General features: G+C 35.0%; 3 protein-coding genes and 1 long non-coding RNA gene across 8 annotated transcripts; 3 read left to right on the top strand and 1 right to left on the bottom strand.

Annotated features, from left to right (window-relative positions):
- The first annotated feature begins 1,708 nt into the window (after positions 1-1,708).
- LOC123212999 lies at positions 1,709-3,353 on the top strand. Of its 3 annotated transcripts, none has more exons than XR_006501644.1 (3): positions 1,709-2,058; positions 2,446-2,606; positions 3,208-3,353. It is a non-coding gene; the product is annotated as an uncharacterized LOC123212999 (long non-coding RNA). The 3 variants fall into 3 exon arrangements; XR_006501643.1 differs by having other exon boundaries at positions 1,713-2,058; positions 2,462-2,606; XR_006501642.1 differs by lacking the exon at positions 1,709-2,058 and having other exon boundaries at positions 2,069-2,606.
- A 1,385-nt stretch (positions 3,354-4,738) lies between these two features.
- Positions 4,739-8,153, bottom strand: LOC123212996 (protein TIC 21, chloroplastic-like). Its single transcript, XM_044632296.1, has 4 exons — positions 7,861-8,153; positions 6,739-6,996; positions 5,859-6,062; positions 4,739-5,064 (listed from the first exon to the last, which is right to left on the bottom strand). Exons 1-4 carry the CDS (start codon positions 8,113-8,115, stop codon positions 4,960-4,962), a joined length of 822 nt encoding a protein of 273 aa, XP_044488231.1. The 5' UTR covers positions 8,116-8,153; the 3' UTR covers positions 4,739-4,959.
- A 2,250-nt stretch (positions 8,154-10,403) lies between these two features.
- On the top strand, positions 10,404-11,970 carry LOC123212997 (probable carbohydrate esterase At4g34215). 3 transcript variants are annotated; one of them, XM_044632300.1, is made up of 3 exons: positions 10,404-11,069; positions 11,151-11,367; positions 11,501-11,970. In XM_044632300.1, coding segments are annotated over exons 1-3 (753 nt in total). In that variant the 5' UTR covers positions 10,404-10,535; the 3' UTR covers positions 11,503-11,970. The 3 variants fall into 3 exon arrangements, with proteins under 3 accessions (XP_044488235.1, XP_044488234.1, XP_044488232.1); XM_044632299.1 differs by having other exon boundaries at positions 11,497-11,970; XM_044632297.1 differs by having other exon boundaries at positions 11,151-11,970.
- A 1,920-nt stretch (positions 11,971-13,890) lies between these two features.
- LOC123212995 (D-3-phosphoglycerate dehydrogenase 1, chloroplastic-like) lies at positions 13,891-17,085 on the top strand. The gene is made up of 5 exons (XM_044632295.1): positions 13,891-14,558; positions 14,970-15,346; positions 15,423-15,533; positions 15,621-15,716; positions 16,197-17,085. The coding sequence occupies exons 1-5, from the start codon at positions 14,021-14,023 to the stop codon at positions 16,866-16,868; spliced, it is 1,794 nt and encodes a 597-aa protein (XP_044488230.1). The 5' UTR covers positions 13,891-14,020; the 3' UTR covers positions 16,869-17,085.
- The last annotated feature ends 230 nt before the right edge of the window (positions 17,086-17,315 follow it).

Genomic DNA, 17,315 nt, shown 5'->3' with positions numbered 1-17,315 from the left:
AGAGGCATGAGAGAGCACAGACAGATGAGAAGTTGACCGAAGAACAGTTGCTAGAGAAGGAAGGGGAAGTAATGGAACCTTGGGGAAGGGAAAAAGTAATTTTTCAAACTTTTGGATGAGAGAAAAATTATTAATTTTTTAAACAAAAAAAAAAAAAGATAAAATTTTAGTATTTTAATATTATTGGTTAAATGATATTTTTGTCTTTATAGTTAATAACAAATTTTAACCGAAATTAAATAACAGGGAAGTATTTAGATTTCTAAGATTTGATGTGTGAGAGTTCAAGAATAAGTCAAACCTTAGGTGGGAATTAGTCTATTGGCCTCCTAATAATTTAAACTTGAAGCAATTATACTTTCAATGGTTAAATGCAATGAACTTCGTGACAAATACCGACAAGCAAACCCGTAAATCATATGTTGGTTTTAAAGTAGCAATCATACAACAATTTACATATTATAAAACTGTACATATTAATGTCAATAATCTTTAAAAATTAGTCCCATTGAATATAAGTTATTGAGTAATTTTCAATTAACAAGTCAAGCAAGCAGGGGGGTAACACGTGGGTGATGAACAATCCTGGACGTTTCCTTCTGCCAAAGTCCAACCAAATCAAATCTAAAGCCTGGCTTTCTCCACACGTGCGTGCATGCTCATTTTAATACCAACAAATTTATACCAACTATTCTTATTCCTTTAATAATACTTCACGTTATGCTCTTTACCATAATATATTATAGACAAAAGGATTATTTCTCTCTAAAGTTTTATTTCAAAATCCCAAAGGCATATTTGTGATAAATAAAAAATTTTAATATCTTTTTATCCTTAAATTTTTGTTAAAATTATCGTTAAATATAAAGATAAAATTATCATTTCATAATAATATTAAAAAATATCTTTTTTTATCTTATTTTCTTTTTTAGGTTTTGAAAATTAATATTTCACCTTCGGATCTCAAATTTAAAAAATGATTTTTTCCTTCGCAATTCTTAAGTGTTTTTTTTCATCCCTCCCTCTAGCCACCAATGGTATCTGGAGGCCTCAAATTTTGTTAGACAATAAAACGTCATTCAGATCTAGATAATCATTGTTGTTCTCTAAAAGGCAACGACTCTTTCGTCTGTTATAGGATTGTCACTCATTGGCGAAAGCAACTGGATTTTAAGTTTGGTATCCTAAGAAAAAAAAGTAAATTTTTTAAAACTTAATTATAAAAAAAAAATTATTAGTTTTCTAAACTAAAAAAGAAAATAAAATATAATTTTAATTATTTTGATATTATTAATAAAAAATAATATAACTTCTTAAACATAATACAAACTTTATGAATGTATTTTAATAAATTAAAAATTAAATAAATATTTAAATTTTTTTATCAATCATGTGCGTATATGTATACATAGCACTAAATCTTAAGAGGGAAATAGTTCTTTGACTACATTATAACTAGCCAAAGCTAAAAAAGAAAATAGTGACCATGTGATAGGACCCGCAAACATTATCACCGTACTTGTATAGAAATAATTCTTCAAATGTGATTCATTAAGAAAGAACTTAAAACAATGGCGGGCGTGAGAAATCCATATGAATTGACTTAGTTCGTGTAGAGAGACAGGTGTGGTTAGACTTAGAGGTGTTAACAGGGCAGGCCAGACCAGACCGGCCTCGACTTGGTCTGCCAGGCTATTCACTGAATAGTAAAGGCTCGCGGTGCAGTTCCCACTGCAGACCTCTGTTAATTATTATCTCTTGTTGAATAAAGAGAACAATAAATATTTGTGGGCCCTCTGTTGGGCCAAGTCGGAACGGTAGAATTTTAGTCAACTGAATTCTTAGTTCCTGTTTGTTTTGTTTGTCAGCATCAACTCTTCCTCGTTAGTACACTCTCCATTCTCCTCCTTCTCCCTCCCTTCCCCCTACGTTTCAGTTTCAATCAGAAACCCTGAAACCTTTACGGCCATGGAAGATTCTCTTCGCTTGTCTGCCCATCAAACTCTCTGCGGTGGCTTAGGTCATTTATAGGATACATTCATATATGTATACACATATGTATGTTTATATATATTTTGTTGTTTATTTCATTTTGCCGTTGGAAAACGAATTTATCTTGAAATTTTTTTACTTAATAGATTTGATTTGCTTTTACGATTGAGTAATTCCATTGTTTGTTGAATCTCTACTTGTACGTTCGTATTGCCAACCATCGATGTTGACGGAACACTTTATGGTATTGTACAAGTAAGATATGACACTTGTGGGGCTGAATTTTTTATCCTTTAATGTTTTTAATGTGAACTGTGACAAAGAAATCCCACGAGTTTTATATCTAAGAACACTTGTTTGCGTAAATGTTTCATTGATTTTCTTGTTTATTAAATAATCTGTAACTTAATGATCATTTATTGTGTTTGAGTAGTTGCTGATACTTTGTTGTAGAAAAAATATTGTGCAGGGATTGTATTGCTAGCTTCGGCAACAACTTTATGGTTCCTCTTTGAACGAGCTGGTTATAATCTCTTGTCTTTTGTTTCTAATGTGTTGCTTCTTCTGGTCTCAATCCTCTTCCTCTGGTGCAAATCTGCTTCCCTTCTCAACAGGTAGTTAATTTGAATACCACTTTTGGTATTTATGCTTTGTATATATCCTCCAGACTCCAGAGTGATCATTGTTAGCGAGTATTCAATTTCACGGGTGTTTATATGTAATTCATTGACTTGGGTGGGAAGTTGATGTTAAAAATGGAAAGTAGCATGGGTGGTTTTAAGTCATTAAAATAGTGATGCTGTGATTCAGGCCTCTGCCTCCCATCTCTGATCTAGAAATTTCAGATCATTCAGTTGCAAAGGCTGTCCATGTGATGCGAGTTTGGGTCAATTATGCATTGTCAATTGCTCATGATATTGCTGTGGGTAGGAATTTGAAAATATTCCTTCAGGTTGGCTGCTGATTCTCCTAATTTTTTCTTATGAGAAATTGGATTTGTTAGCATTTTATTAATGGACAAAACTTGAAATGAAATATTTTCTTTGTGATGTGGGTTTGTCATAAGGTTGCTTTTGTGTTGTTGGTGATATCTTTCATTGGTAGTCTCTTCAACTTTTTCACATTTGTCTGTATTGGTTAGTCCTCTGCTAATTAGTTGTATTTTCTGTAAGATTCTTTAGAATTGCTTACAATTCTTTTTTGATCTTTTTGCAGGGGTTCTTCTTAGTTTGTCTATGCCTGTGCTGTATGACAAGTACCAAGACCACATTGATGAAAAGTTGTGCCAAACACAGAGAGTTATCCAAACAATAGAGGAAAATTGATGATAACCTCCTAAAAAAGATTCCATTGCCCCAAAAGAGAGAAAAGAAAACTCAGTAGGCAAGTCTGCTTCTCTTGCTCAGTTTCTCTGTTTGTAAATGGTGCATGCTGCAATTTATGAAAACTGAGTGTTCTTTTTGCATTTGCCATCTCTCCATTTTTTAGAGACTGCTCATCCATAATAGTTGCATGTCTCTGTGTCACAGTATTTCAGTTATAGTGGTAACTATCTAGTGAGTTTATAAGAATGAAACACCTCGTGGTTACTAAGATGCTAGAAGATATTAAAATCTTGATTTTGCTAAATGGTATTCTATTCTAGCAGTTTGTAATGTTCAAACGATTTGAAAATTTCCTTCCTTTCCTATCTTCCTTGTATCGATGTGGTTATGAATGAGGATCTAGAGAATATAATCCACATTCCATTTGTAGATTTTGTTTTCTTGTTGCTAATAATACAACAGTTTTATGTTTGGACCATGTCAGAGTTATGTGATTGTGTTAAGACATGGTGTGGTCTTAAACATGCTTGAAATATATAGTGTCTTATTGGGTCTTTACAAAGGACTGTTTGCAGTGAAATCAGCTAGACCATGGCAAGAAGGTTACTTGTTTTTGTTGGGATGACCCTCTAATCAGGTGTTTTTTTGAGTAACTATCACTGATGAGGGAATAGAGCTGTCTGTCTTTATCTTTTACTAATTAATTTCTGGTGTGGTGTCCTCTTGAACATTTGATAACCATAGTTAATTTCAAGTTGTTTATGTCAGTAGTATGCTTAGAATATATTCGTTTATGACTGGACATATTTGAGCCATGAATGAATTGATTGTGGCCATTTGTGTATCTACTGTCACAATCACAAGTTTGTTAATTTTCCACCATTTATAGCGTTTGGTTTTCCCATTCACAAGTCTCCATCCTTTTTAGCATGTTTTAACTATCTCATCTTTTCTGGATGTGTACTAAAGCATAAATTGTACTTGATACAGGTGGCTATTTGTTTGTGAAACTGAAGTTCTTTGGATTGGATTTGAAGCGTGGAGCTGGGTTTTTAACTTTGAAATTTTTTGGATACTTTTTGGTAGGATGCTTTCAGACTTCACATCAAAACCCAGTTAGCATGATTGCCTTTAACGAGCTGGGCCAACCTCTTTAGCTATTAACGGTTGGGAGAACATGCAATTTTTCGACTGCCTTCCTGTTTAGGAATCAATATTCTTGGTATGCAGTTTTCGAAATGATGTGATTACATTATCATTTCCATTAGAAAGAAATCCTCTGTTTGAGGGAGAGGGACATTTGGTTTTTGGAAATGATATTTAAGTTTCAAAATTTCCATATCATGTGTTAATTTAACGTGGGCTTTTTTTTTTTTCAAATTAATGAATTCAAGAAATTTATTTAATTTGTGCAGCAAGTCTGAAACCGCCAAGTTAGTTCTCCACATAGAAAGTTGGAATAATTAAGCCTTTGTTACTTATATATTTGCAACAACAAATGTATAAGAAACAAGATAATAGAATTGTGAAATTGAAATATGTAATGAGCTCAAGCAATACTTCACTTTCAACTATTGAATCTTCAAAATCATGCTTCTCCTAGTAGCAATCGCATACATCATGTTTAATCAAGGGTTGGAGATTATGCAACCCTGGGAACTGGTGAAGCTGGTAGTGTCACTGACCGCAGCAGCTCCAATGAGAAAACAAGCCCCAGAAAATGAGAAAGGATTGTGTTTGCCGATGCCTGCACAACACAAGCAATAGATAGATGAGAGGAAACACAAAATTACTAACAATAAAACCAACACTAAAATGATGTTTTCATGTTTGCATATGTGAGCAGGGCCAACTGAATATCCATAAAATGGCACAAATTTTGCAGTTTCTTAACCAGCTGAGATAACTTGGCTGCCTTTGAATCTGCAATTCAGTTGATGATGAACTAAGATATCCTTATCCTAATTTAATCATTTTGCTGACCCAGTGAATCACTGGGGCTCATGAGACAAACATCCCTCTACATGCTCAACAGCACACACCAAATTCAATTTTAAAAAAAGTACAATTTGAATAGCCTGTGCAACTTTGTATAGGACTAAAAAGAGTCAGTCCAGAGTAAATTTTCTTAATCATTATTTCTTTTCCAAGATAGAACAAGAAGATAAAGAAGCTGCAATTTTTTTCTTTGAGCCTGAAAGACTCATCCAGAGCTTTTAGTAACACAGTATAACACCAAAAATAATCCACCATAAAATCTTTATTTTTCTCTTGATCCCACTTATGATTTACTCAAACTCTGTTTCTGTGGAGAATTTTCAATGGATCCAAGTCCAGGACAATGGCAGGACTTTTTTTTTGTGATATAGATTATAAATTTTAGATCCTTCTTTTTTTTTTTTAATTTTATTTCTCTCTTCTGTTTGAATAAATTCTAAAAACAAGAATAAATTAATTGGTCCCCGACTGATATATACAATAAGACAAATCAAAATATCCAAAATTAACAAAAAGTAGTATCAGCTGAAGTCAATAGTGTACCTGCACAAGGAATACATCCAATGCCAGAACAGGACTGTAGCCAGGAGGTACTCCCTGGTAATATGGATTAGCTGAGGAAGTAAGAGCCTTTGCAACCAACTGTCCGACAGTGGCTTGCATTCCAAGAATAGCGGCACCCATTCCCAGAAGATTTAATATTATGCCATTTTTCAAGCTTTTCACCACATCAGCACGAGGAGGAGCCTGAAACCTCAGAAATTCATAAACTTCAGCTAAATACTTAAAAAAGAATATTGTGTTAATTTCTTATGCATCAAACCGAAGTTGGAAGCACTTGTCATGGCTCAATAAGTGATTCTTTCAGTGTAGACATCTAATAAGATATGAATTGCTCTTCTACATATCCAAGGGGAGATTTTTTAAAATTATTGAAATCATGTCAATTATTACCGCTAAAAACTGACCAATAATAATAATAACAAACACAAACAATTTTTTCTTAGATAATAAGATTGCACAAAATAACAAAGACTAGTATACAAACTGCCACAAGTAAAAATAAGTGTACTATTGCAAAGCTGAAAGATAGTATTTGATTCTTCCCACAGTGATACTGCTTGAATTAAGTGTTGGTTCTTTGTTTTCAGTTCAATTAAACCTAATTTGTCATACCATAAAAAAAACAACTTTCTATTCCACATAAGCTAAGATCCTTCAGTAGCTTAAAAGCTGAGCTATGCCCAGAAAGAATTAATATTTACTTCAGTTAAGTGATAGGGAATGTTGGATATCATCAAATGTAAAACCCTACATCTTGACAGTAGTGCTAACTTAAGTGTAACAAACCAGAACTTGATTTTTTTTATAATATTTGAGAAGAACGTTAAGATTGCTATGTGACTACAACAATATAACATACCTTGGAAGGGTCACTAGCAGTTTTCTGAAGCTTCTCAGAAAGTTGAATATACCCAAATGACCAAAACACTGAAATAAATGCAGCTGCAATCCCACCAGCAGTGGCATAGAAGGTGGCAGGAGACGTGATCTTCCCAGTAACAACAATTGAAAAAGAAAGAATCACTGCAGCCACCACAGTGCACACTAGCTGCCCCCAGAACCCTAAGCTACCCAACCGCTTGAAACTCCTTGATGTGTTCTCTAATCTCTTTGCAACCTGCGGCATTGAAAATCAAAAGGCCTAACAAGAAATTAAACTTATCACAGAGATGTAATAAGAAAATCTCTATCATATATATCCAAATAGTTACTCGTAAATCAACATCACAAAAATATTACTTATTGAAAATCAAAAACCCAGAAAAAATTATTAAAAAAAAACTCAGAGAGTTTTACAATATGCATGCAAGTTAATTCACTAAGTTCACAAACATCTCCCAAACCCTAAAAAGCACTGACAGAATCAACATGGTGACGCCACTTGACTTGTACTCAACATAAACAATGCTTAACAACTGCTTACAAAGTAAACTGAAATAAACTAACCAACATCTGAAAATCTTGACCGGAAGTCAAAATTTATGCATTGGTAACTTTCTAACTTTCTCCATCCAAATTTTACACCTCATTTGGTTACCCAAATTACATGTTGCTCTATAACTTCCTGGGTCTTTATTGTAAGAAAAGGTGAGGGCTATAGTAGATTGACAAGCCAGTTACAAGTTACAACACCAAATTGGTAACGTTTACTAAAATCTGGAGTAAAGCAAAACATACAAAGTACAATTTCCAACCTTATTAGTCTAACCATCTGGTCCATCCATATTAACAGCTACATGATTGGAATTTTTAAACGAATGCTACATGCATTATAATATCAGGAGACATTACTCCATCAAATACGCGTCCACTGTCCCGGTAAATTAATCATAAAACATCTAACAAAGCCAAAACCCTAGTTGAATTATGCTTAACCAAGGCTTCAAGAAAGAAAATAAACATCTTTCTTTTTATTTCCCACGTTATCTAAGCAACAAATCACAGAAATAAAGATATAAAACGCGAGAAGGGGCAAACAAACCTGGGCAAGTTTTGCCTTTTCCGAATCGTCTATGCGAGATGTAAAAGCCGGTGTGACCGGAGAAGAAGCGAGTTTAGTGATAGAGTATCTTGATCCTCCACAATTAGAAGAAGACTGAAGGGTTTTGGCAGAGGAGAAACAATTTGGCGGACACACACCAACATTGCTGGAGATACGGCGGTGGGAGGGAAACAGCCCCACTACCGGCGGTAGGATGCAGGAGCGACCGGTGGGCGGCAACAAAAGCACTTGCATAATTTACAATTATGTCTAACGATTGAAGATACTTGGTTAAAGCGAAGCAACTATACTCAAAAGAACACTTGCTGCTGGGACCACTTATAATGGGCCTAATTAGCCCAGTAATCAACTTCGGCCCGGCCCGAAGTTCTGTCTGATAAAATTTTGGTCAATTTTATAGTTGTTGATGTTGTTAAAAAATTAACCTTAAATTGTCGAAACAAAATTTAGGAGCTATCTGAATTGTTTCAAAATCCAAAAGGCCAAAGGACTATTTCCCACCCAAGGATTGCTGTTTTTTCCAAGTATCCCCATTTAATTTTGAAAATCTTAAATACCCACTCATAAGTAGTTAAATTTAACGAAACTCTAAACCCTTAAAATTTTATCTTTTTTTTCCCCCTAACTTTAAAAACTAAAAGTTTTTTCCCAACCTAAGTTTTAAAAAATAACAATTTCCCTTTAGGGTTTGGTTTTCAGATCTTCAAAGCTAAATCCAGTGTTGTTGTTATCCCTCTCGAAGGTTCCTCTCCTTCCGACAGTGTCTCTCCACCCATTTGGACGCCCGATCAGTGTCGAATGAAACTTAAAAGACGACGAGAAACGAAAAACTTCGTTGGGGAAGACAAAACTCTTTGTCTTCCCCAATGAAACTCTTCATCTTTTAGAAGAATATTAACAACGGATGGACGTCCAAATTGATGGAGAGAGACCGTCAGAGAAAGAGAAAGTTTCGGGAGGGATAGACAGTCGACAATATTGTCGAATTTAGCGTCAGAGATTTGGAAACCAAACCCTAAGGGGAAACTGTCATTTTTTAAAACTTTGGTTGGAGAAAAACTTTTAGTTTTCAAAGTTTAGGGGAGGAAAAAGAGATTATATTTTAGTTTATTTTTAATATTATAGATAAAATAACGATTTTACTCTTACTATTATTAAATTTAACTACTATTAATTTTAACTACTTATAAGTAAGTATTTGAAATTTTTAAAGTTAAAGGGAGGATACTTAAAAAAATAACAATCCTTTGGTGGAAAATAGTCCTTTGGCCAATCCAAAATTTACAAAACATAATAAAGGCAACATGTGAAGAGAAATAAAGAGAACACAAGATATCCGATAATCTTTTTGGTAATATTTTAATTATAATACTTAAACTAAACACTATAAAGTTATTATTTAAAGTTGTGTAGGTGAACAGAATGAGATTCTTTACTTTACCCATCTTTCATATGCCGTGAATAGTTTCTTCGGGACATTAAATTACTAATATTATTTAAATAATATTATATATACTCATTTTGAATAAATAAATAAGTATATATTTATATATATATCTTATTATATAATAGAATATTATTTTATTTTTAATTTAAAATTATTTATTCATATACTAATTTATTTATTTATTTATGTATTTAAAATAAATATACATAATTTTATTGATATTATTTTAGACTACAGCTTGACTTTTATAGAGCAAATGTAGTGGCTCAGCCTATCACCAATGCAAAGCTACACAGTTTGATAAACATGACCAATACTCTTTATTCTCTTCAACTGTTAACGTACTCTGTACCAAATTTCTTCTGATAGTATTTGTATAATCTCACCACCAAGTCGGGCAAAATAAACCCACATTGGTTGGTTGAAAAATAACATGTAATCATGGACACCCATAATCCATCTACTTGTAATATAGAAGGGAACTGTCTCGAGAAAGTGGAGAACAAGGGTAGAATTTTGTTGGTAGGTGAGATTGATTACAAAATAAACATAAGTTTTGGTTATTATTTTATATAGTGGAGGTCAATTATAAGAATTTAATTTACCAAATATAAATACAGTTTATTTTCTTTTTAATCATAAATTAATTTTCTAAACATATTTTTTTATTAAAAAACATAATCTAAAAGAAATTATTTAAAAATTGTCATTTTTTATTAAAATTAATAGACAACTCTGTTAAGGATTCAGTATGATATGACCGCATGAATTATAGATCATATTGTGGGTTTTAGTAATTTTGTGCGTTGACTTGGTCTGTAAGGCCCATAATTGTGTGGGTCTCGGCTTCATCTGGCCCACAGACATAATATACTGCACCGAAGTCGATGTAACCCAGCCTGGCCTGGTCTAACGTGGCCCACTGCCAGATTTGGGTTTGACCCATTTTGATACACTCAGATCATCTCCATTCCTTAGAATTTCACAAATCAAACATGCCTTTACTTCAATTTGGACCCTTAGTGGGCTGGTTTTACAGATGGCATCAAATTGGGTCATATAATTAATTTTGTCCATCAATCCATGGCATCCGCAACAGATCTGCTTCCCATCTTCACCGTCATTTTCCTTTGTTCTGCTGGAACGATATTCGACTCTCCATTGAAGAAATTCTTTAAACCTCGTCAAGGTCAGCCGTTTCGAAACAATGGATTCTACCATTCCAGACCCAACTCAGATCTTCATCCTGTCCGGGCAGAGTAACATGGCAGGCCGGGGTGGTGTAAACAAACACCGCCATTGGGACGGAGTAGTCCCATCAGAATGCCAATCTCACCCCTCCATCCTCCGTCTCAGCGCCAAGCTCAACTGGGAACAAGCGCGTGAGCCACTCCACGCCGACATCGACACTGCAAAGGTCTGTGGGGTGGGGCCGGGGATGTCTTTCGCCAATCTAGTGAGGGAGCGCGTGGGGGGAGAGACCATAGTGGGGCTGGTGCCGTGTGCGGTGGGAGGAACGGCGATCAGAGAGTGGGCGCGTGGCGAGAAATTATATGAGCACATGGTGAGTAGGAGTAAAGAAAGTGTAAAGAGTGGTGGAGAAATTAAATGTATGCTGTGGTACCAAGGAGAGAGTGACACGTCTACTCAGCAAGATGCTGATGCGTACCAGAGAAACATGGAAACCCTGATTCATAATGTGAGGGAAGATCTGGGTTTGCCTTCACTCCCAATAATTCAGGTTGGATTGGACTAAAAATTTCCCATTAATAATTCACCTGGTCATTTAGTGTATCGATCAAATGGGTAAAATTTTGTGCAGGTTGCAATAGCATCGGGGGATAAAAGATACATGGAGAAAATTAGGGAGGCACAAATGGGGATAAATCTTCCAAATGTTGTGTGTGTTGATGCCAAGGGGTTGGAGCTCAAAGAAGATCACCTTCACCTTACTACAGCAGCCCAGGTAAAGTTGGGTCACATTCTGGGCGAAGCATACTTGAAGCATTTTGCAGGCTCAGCTCAATCATCCAAATGTTGTATGTGTTTATGCTATCTGCCGAAACTTTTTAGATCAAATTAAATGGCTTGTCTTTAACGACTGGGTTCTATGTGAATTTGATTCTTATGTTGTAGAGAATTTTTATAAACCCCCATTTGTGTGTTAGGAAGAAGGTCTGCATCCAAAGAAGAAGCTAAGCTTCACTCATTAACTAAGAGCTCGACGTGAGTGTGGCAATCCAAACTTCAGAGGTGAACAAGAAGCCTCTTTTCTGCTATTGGCTTAAGATTTTTAGGGATATTTGTTGTAGTAATTGTAGGATTAAGTTAGTGGGTCTGAAAAAATATCACTGGACACGAATTTTTATCGATTTTATTCAAGTGAGTGTGATATATCTTCAAACTATGCCTGTTAAGATGATGCAATGACTTCAATGGAGAAAGAAAAGAGCATTCTGGTCTTCATTGATTGTAAAAATGGCTTAATCTGGTCTTGACATTTCATATCGTCCCAACTGAATGGATTTTTGTTTCGTTGGTGTCATGTCTTTGGATCTGCAATTCTGTCAAGATTGTAGTCTTCTTGTGCCTACCGGCCAATAATCTTGGTTGTTCTACAGTGAAATTTGCATTTGAAGGACTGGTTGGTTTGGTCTTTGACCTTAGGGGTGTGCACCATCTTTTACCTCTAGACCTGCCATAAATAGTCTCTTATCTAGTTTTTCCTTTGGAGTGGCATACTAATATTTTAGTCTCTCGCAGCCATGGTGCCAATAATCTTGGTTTGGTCTTACAATAAGCAATTTCCCCTATCAAAACGATGGCTGGGCTGGAAAAATGTTTTATGGATCTTGAAAAATTTATCAAGCACCCGACAGCTTAGTTTCAGAGTCAGTTGACATTTCATTGAACATATATTCCTGTAACCACAGCATAAGTATTAATTGGAATACCAAACAGTAAGTGAATACTGAAAGATCTTATCAGTAAAAATAGATTTAACTATATTTTTAAAATTAATAATTTTTTTAATATTAAATTTAAAAAAAAAGTTATTATTATTTTTTCCGAAGGGTTTCAATTTATTAGTGCCTTACCCGGTGTCTCTCAGCAAAGTCTACCACGTGAATCTACTTAAGAAAATTTGTTTATTAATCGGCAAAGCAAAATAAAACTTTTCTAAGTGCTGCCAACCCGGTATATGTTTTGATGCTCAGATCCTACGCTGGATTCGCATGCACTATTAATTCAATTATACGCGACTCTCAAGCGCGTCATCTTATGTCGTATTGTTTACGTCATCAATTTCTTCACCAACCTTTTTACCCTGTTCGTGAAGACAAATTACTATTTTTTGTAAAAGTCGTATTATTTATTTTTATTATTTTTAATCATTACCACCTGCGGCTACTGTTGCCGTTGTTTGGACCAATGTCCAAGAAATACTTACACCTAATTTAATGCTATTCTAGGGATGGATACTTTTTATTCTAATTTTTTATTAAAAAAGTTAGTTTCCTTCCCAATCTTTCTTTGCGTCAAAGTACTTCTTAATCTTTATAATATTTAAATAACAATTTTTATTTAAAATTAAACTTAATTCAAAAAAATTATCAAGATATAATAATATTATTTTATTTTTTAAAATTATAAAATAACATTATAATAACATAAATTATAAAAAATTTATGTTATATAAAAACATTTTTTATATATTTTATTTTATTTATTTTTAATCGGATTCATGATTAACCTCACCATCTCATTTTGTTCGATAATCTATCTTATAATCCTAACTCTTCAGTCCAACTTCTCTTTCATATAATTATTTTTCTTATTTTTTTATTATGATTTTTAATTTATAAAACTCTCTTTTTTATAGTTATTTGTTGTCGATGACTCTTTTTATTATTTTACTACTCTTTTAATTGTTTTTTTGTTATACTCTTGTGTATAAATAAATACGGAGATAGTAAAAATTAAAGATATATTTATTCAATAAAACTATGTATATCTATTTTTTATATATAATTTATGTACATAGATGATGTATCATCATATAATTGGATATTTTTTTATTATATGATGACACATATTTTAAAATCACATAATTGTATGATGACACATTACTGTGTATATGAATTATATATAAAAAATGGGTCCACATAACATTGCTCATATTTATTAAAGAGAATAATAAACAAGTGAGAAAAAGTTTAAAAAAAAGTGAAAATTTTGAATTCCTAGACTTCATGGTATAACTTCCCATGAACAAATTTATTATTTCATAAAATAAAATTTTCAAATTACTTATTTTCAAGATAAAATTATAAATTTTTATTTCTTTAATAATAAGGGAACACATGAAACGTTGGGTGCAATTTCCTTAAATAGTTTATTAATTGTATAATTTTTCGTAATTTTCTTTTTCATTTTTTACTTATTTCTAAATTATAATGTAATAACCATATATAAACCAAAGAACACCTAACAACTTACCAAACCAAACCAAACCAAACCTAAAACTTATTGGAGCAGCAACCTTTGCACACTCCACGACACGCGCCTGCATAAACCTCGCTTTCGTTTAAACCCTTCGCACTCTCACTGACCACCCAAACACTCCGTTACTATAAATTCGTTCTCCAGTTCTCACTTTACTTTCATTCACGAACTCTGCCGTCAAACAAAATGGCCACGTTATTCACCGCCTCAACTCTCCGTCACCCTTCTCTCAAGCTCCCTCTCTCTTCCAAACAATCTGTTTTCCCCGTTTTCTCCGTTAATCTCAGCGGTCGTAAGCGGGACCTGCCTCGGTTCGTCATAGTGGCTTCCAGCGGTGGACTTTCCTCCAAACCGACCGTACTCGTGGCCGAGAAGCTGGGAGCGGCGGGTTTGGATCTCCTTAAGGAGTTTGCCAACGTCGACTGCTCTTATAACTTGACTCCAGAGGAGCTCTGCACCAAGATCTCGTTGTGCGACGCGCTGATTGTGCGGAGCGGGACAAAGGTGAGCCGTGAAGTGTTTGAGTCTTCGGGTGGGAGGTTGAAGGTGGTCGGCAGAGCCGGTGTGGGTATCGATAATGTGGATCTGGCTTCTGCTACCGAGTTCGGATGTTTGGTTGTGAACGCGCCTACTGCTAATACTGTTGCGGCTGCGGAGCACGGGATCGCGCTTTTGGCTGCCATGGCCAGAAATGTGGCGCAGGCTGATGCCTCTGTCAAAGCCGGTTAGTTCGTTTAATTACTCCCTGTTTCATATATAATTTACATGCAGTTTTTCATTTGAAAATAAAGGATTCAAGAAACTTGATTAGGACTCATTTAGTTTGAATGAGTTGAAATGCTTTGAAAATTATATAATAATAATTCTTGGATTTTGAAATAGTGATATAAATTTTCTTGTTGATTATTATTTTCGAATTGCAATCCAAATGAACTGGAAGTACTTAATAGAATTGTGTATTAGTTTTCATTGGGCCGATTTATTTTACTAATTTTTGGAGTTTATTAAGCTTTTGTGTTAAAAACTAAGAACAGATCTTCTAAATGAACTTATATTTCTCGATATAATGATTTTGGAGATCCGTTGTGCTGAGATTTATTAATATGTTGGTTTGCATGGGTGTTGTGAAATATAGGGAAGTGGCAACGGAACAAGTATGTTGGTGTTTCTCTTGTGGGTAAAACACTTGCTGTGCTGGGGTTTGGAAAGGTTGGATCAGAGGTTGCTCGTCGAGCTAAGGGTCTTGGTATGAATGTTATTGCACATGATCCGTATGCACCGGCAGACCGTGCTCGTGCTATCGGTGTGGAACTTGTGAGCTTTGATGAAGCTATAGCTAATGCTGATTTCATCTCTCTGCATATGCCTCTTACCCCTGCCACATCAAAGATGCTTAATGATGAGACTTTTGCGAAAATGAAGAAAGGAGTTAGAATTGTCAATGTTGCTCGTGGAGGTGTGATTGATGAGGAAGCTTTGGTGAGGGCGCTGGATGCTGGAATTGTTGCACAGGTGAGCATTCTCATAGTCTGAAGCACGATGTTTTTATCGTAAAGAAGAGTTAATAAAATGATCTTCTCTGTCACAGGCAGCACTTGATGTTTTCACAGTGGAGCCACCACCAACAGACAGCAAGCTGGTACAACATGAGAGGGTTACTGTGACTCCACATCTTGGTGCTAGTACAATGGAGGCTCAGGTTTATTAGATCAGCTAATGCAATTGGTTATGTTTTCTATAATCCTCACAAAATAATGTTATCAAGTAATGTTGGGTTCGATTTCAGGAAGGAGTTGCCATTGAAATTGCTGAAGCCGTAGTGGGAGCCTTGAGAGGAGAGCTTGCAGCTACTGCAGTTAATGCACCAATGGTTCCTGCTGAGGTATATAATGAATTCTATCTTATTGTTATAATTTTCTAATTGGACCAGCCTAATTTAGTAGATAGTTGTTATTATAATGGAGAGCATGAAACTTCATTTTATCAATGTTGGTAGGATTGGTGGCAGGCTATGCCAAGGTCAACTGATTGGTTTTTGGTTGTGAGGCTTGGCCGCTTCATACAGTAATGCTTAAGGCTATTATTATATTGCTGTTGTGTCCTTTTAAACCATTTTTTTCTTCTTCTAATTGGTGCATGTGTAGCACTGTCAAATTGTTTTTTTAGTACTGATTGCAAGCACTTGGGCTTGCCTATTCATTTTTTATATATAAATTTAAGCAGGTTGCCTTAGCTGATGAATTTCAAGCTATTGGCATTAATTAGCTTACATAAGTTTTGCAGATAATTTACTTAATAAAATGAGAGAAGAAGAGATTTAAGGAGCATAAAGATTCACTTTTATCATTATATTCAATTGCAGGTTCTAACAGAGTTGAAACCATTTGTGGAACTTGCTGAAAAACTTGGGAGACTGGCTGTCCAACTAGTAGCAGGAGGAAGTGGTGTGAAAAGTGTGAAAGTTACATATGCTTCTGCTAGAGCCCCGGATGACCTTGACACTAGACTCCTTCGCGCCATGATCACCAAGGGTCTGATTGAGCCCATATCTAGTGTGTTTGTGAACTTGGTCAATGCTGATTACACAGCCAAACAGAGAGGTCTTCGCATAACTGAAGAGCGAATACTTTTAGATGGCTCACCTGAGAATCCACTTGAGTTCATCCAGGTTCAGATTGCCAATGTTGAATCGAAATTTGCCAGTGCCATGTCTGATTCTGGGGAGATTAGGGTTGAGGGACAGGTGAAGGATGGAATTCCACATTTAACAAGGGTAGGAACTTTTGGAGTGGATGTGAGCTTGGAAGGTAATATCATACTTTGCAGACAGGTTGATCAGCCAGGTATGATTGGCACAGTGGGCAGTATCTTGGGAGAAGAAAACGTTAATGTCAGCTTCATGAGTGTTGGAAGGATTGCTCCGCGCAAGCATGCGGTGATGGCTATTGGTGTCGACGACCATCCCAGCAAGGAAGCTTTGAAGAAGATCGGAGAAGTTCCAGCCATTGAAGAATTTGTTTTCCTTGAGTTGTAGTGCAGTGCTGCTACCATCAATCTTAATAGTTTTGGTCCTGGGGGGGATGGGTGTCTTTACTGTAGTGTAGTCCCCGGTTTTGATTATTTCCATATTACTGTTATATGGTTAGTCTTATAGAGGGGAAGAGAATAATTCAGCTATGCGCAAAGAATTGTGTACTTTTGATTTAATTTTTCATTTACAAGTTTGACAGGAAGGTCTGTGCTTTTTTTAAGGCTGGATTTGATGCAAGCAGGTTTAGTCTCGAAAGTCAGTATTACTCAATTTGAATTTAAATCAAATTTGATCTAAAAGATTCGATTAGTTTTTTAAATTGAGTTAAACTTGTACTAAAAAGTGTTTAGTTTAATTTAGTTTGAGTTTAATTCAAATTCATGATTTGATTTAATTTGAATAATCAATTGAGCTACAAATTTGAGTTAAATCGAATAAAATCAATTTTTA

The sequence above is a fragment of the Mangifera indica genome, chromosome 4 (assembly GCF_011075055.1).
Source record: "Mangifera indica cultivar Alphonso chromosome 4, CATAS_Mindica_2.1, whole genome shotgun sequence".
Classification (NCBI taxonomy): domain Eukaryota; kingdom Viridiplantae; phylum Streptophyta; class Magnoliopsida; order Sapindales; family Anacardiaceae; genus Mangifera; species Mangifera indica.
Note: the sequence above shows the minus strand (reverse complement) of the source record. Positions and strands in the feature narration are given on the sequence as shown.

Bases quoted from the DNA above. Each gene is read 5' to 3' on its own strand.
- LOC123212997 (XM_044632297.1), top strand. From the start codon at position 10,536: ATGGATTCTACCATTCCAGACCCAACTCAGATCTTCATCCTGTCCGGG. The intron at 11,070-11,150 runs GTTGGATTGGAC...AATTTTGTGCAG, and splicing joins CTTCACTCCCAATAATTCAG to GTTGCAATAGCATCGGGGGA.
- LOC123212995 (XM_044632295.1), top strand. From the start codon at position 14,021: ATGGCCACGTTATTCACCGCCTCAACTCTCCGTCACCCTTCTCTCAAG. The intron at 15,347-15,422 runs GTGAGCATTCTC...TCTCTGTCACAG, and splicing joins ATGCTGGAATTGTTGCACAG to GCAGCACTTGATGTTTTCAC. The intron at 15,717-16,196 runs GTATATAATGAA...ATTCAATTGCAG, and splicing joins CACCAATGGTTCCTGCTGAG to GTTCTAACAGAGTTGAAACC.
- LOC123212996 (XM_044632296.1), bottom strand. From the start codon at position 8,115: ATGCAAGTGCTTTTGTTGCCGCCCACCGGTCGCTCCTGCATCCTACCG. The intron at 6,997-7,860 runs GTTTGTTTGCCC...TCAATGCCGCAG, and splicing joins AAAAGGCAAAACTTGCCCAG to GTTGCAAAGAGATTAGAGAA. The intron at 6,063-6,738 runs GTATGTTATATT...CTGAGGTTTCAG, and splicing joins CTGCTAGTGACCCTTCCAAG to GCTCCTCCTCGTGCTGATGT.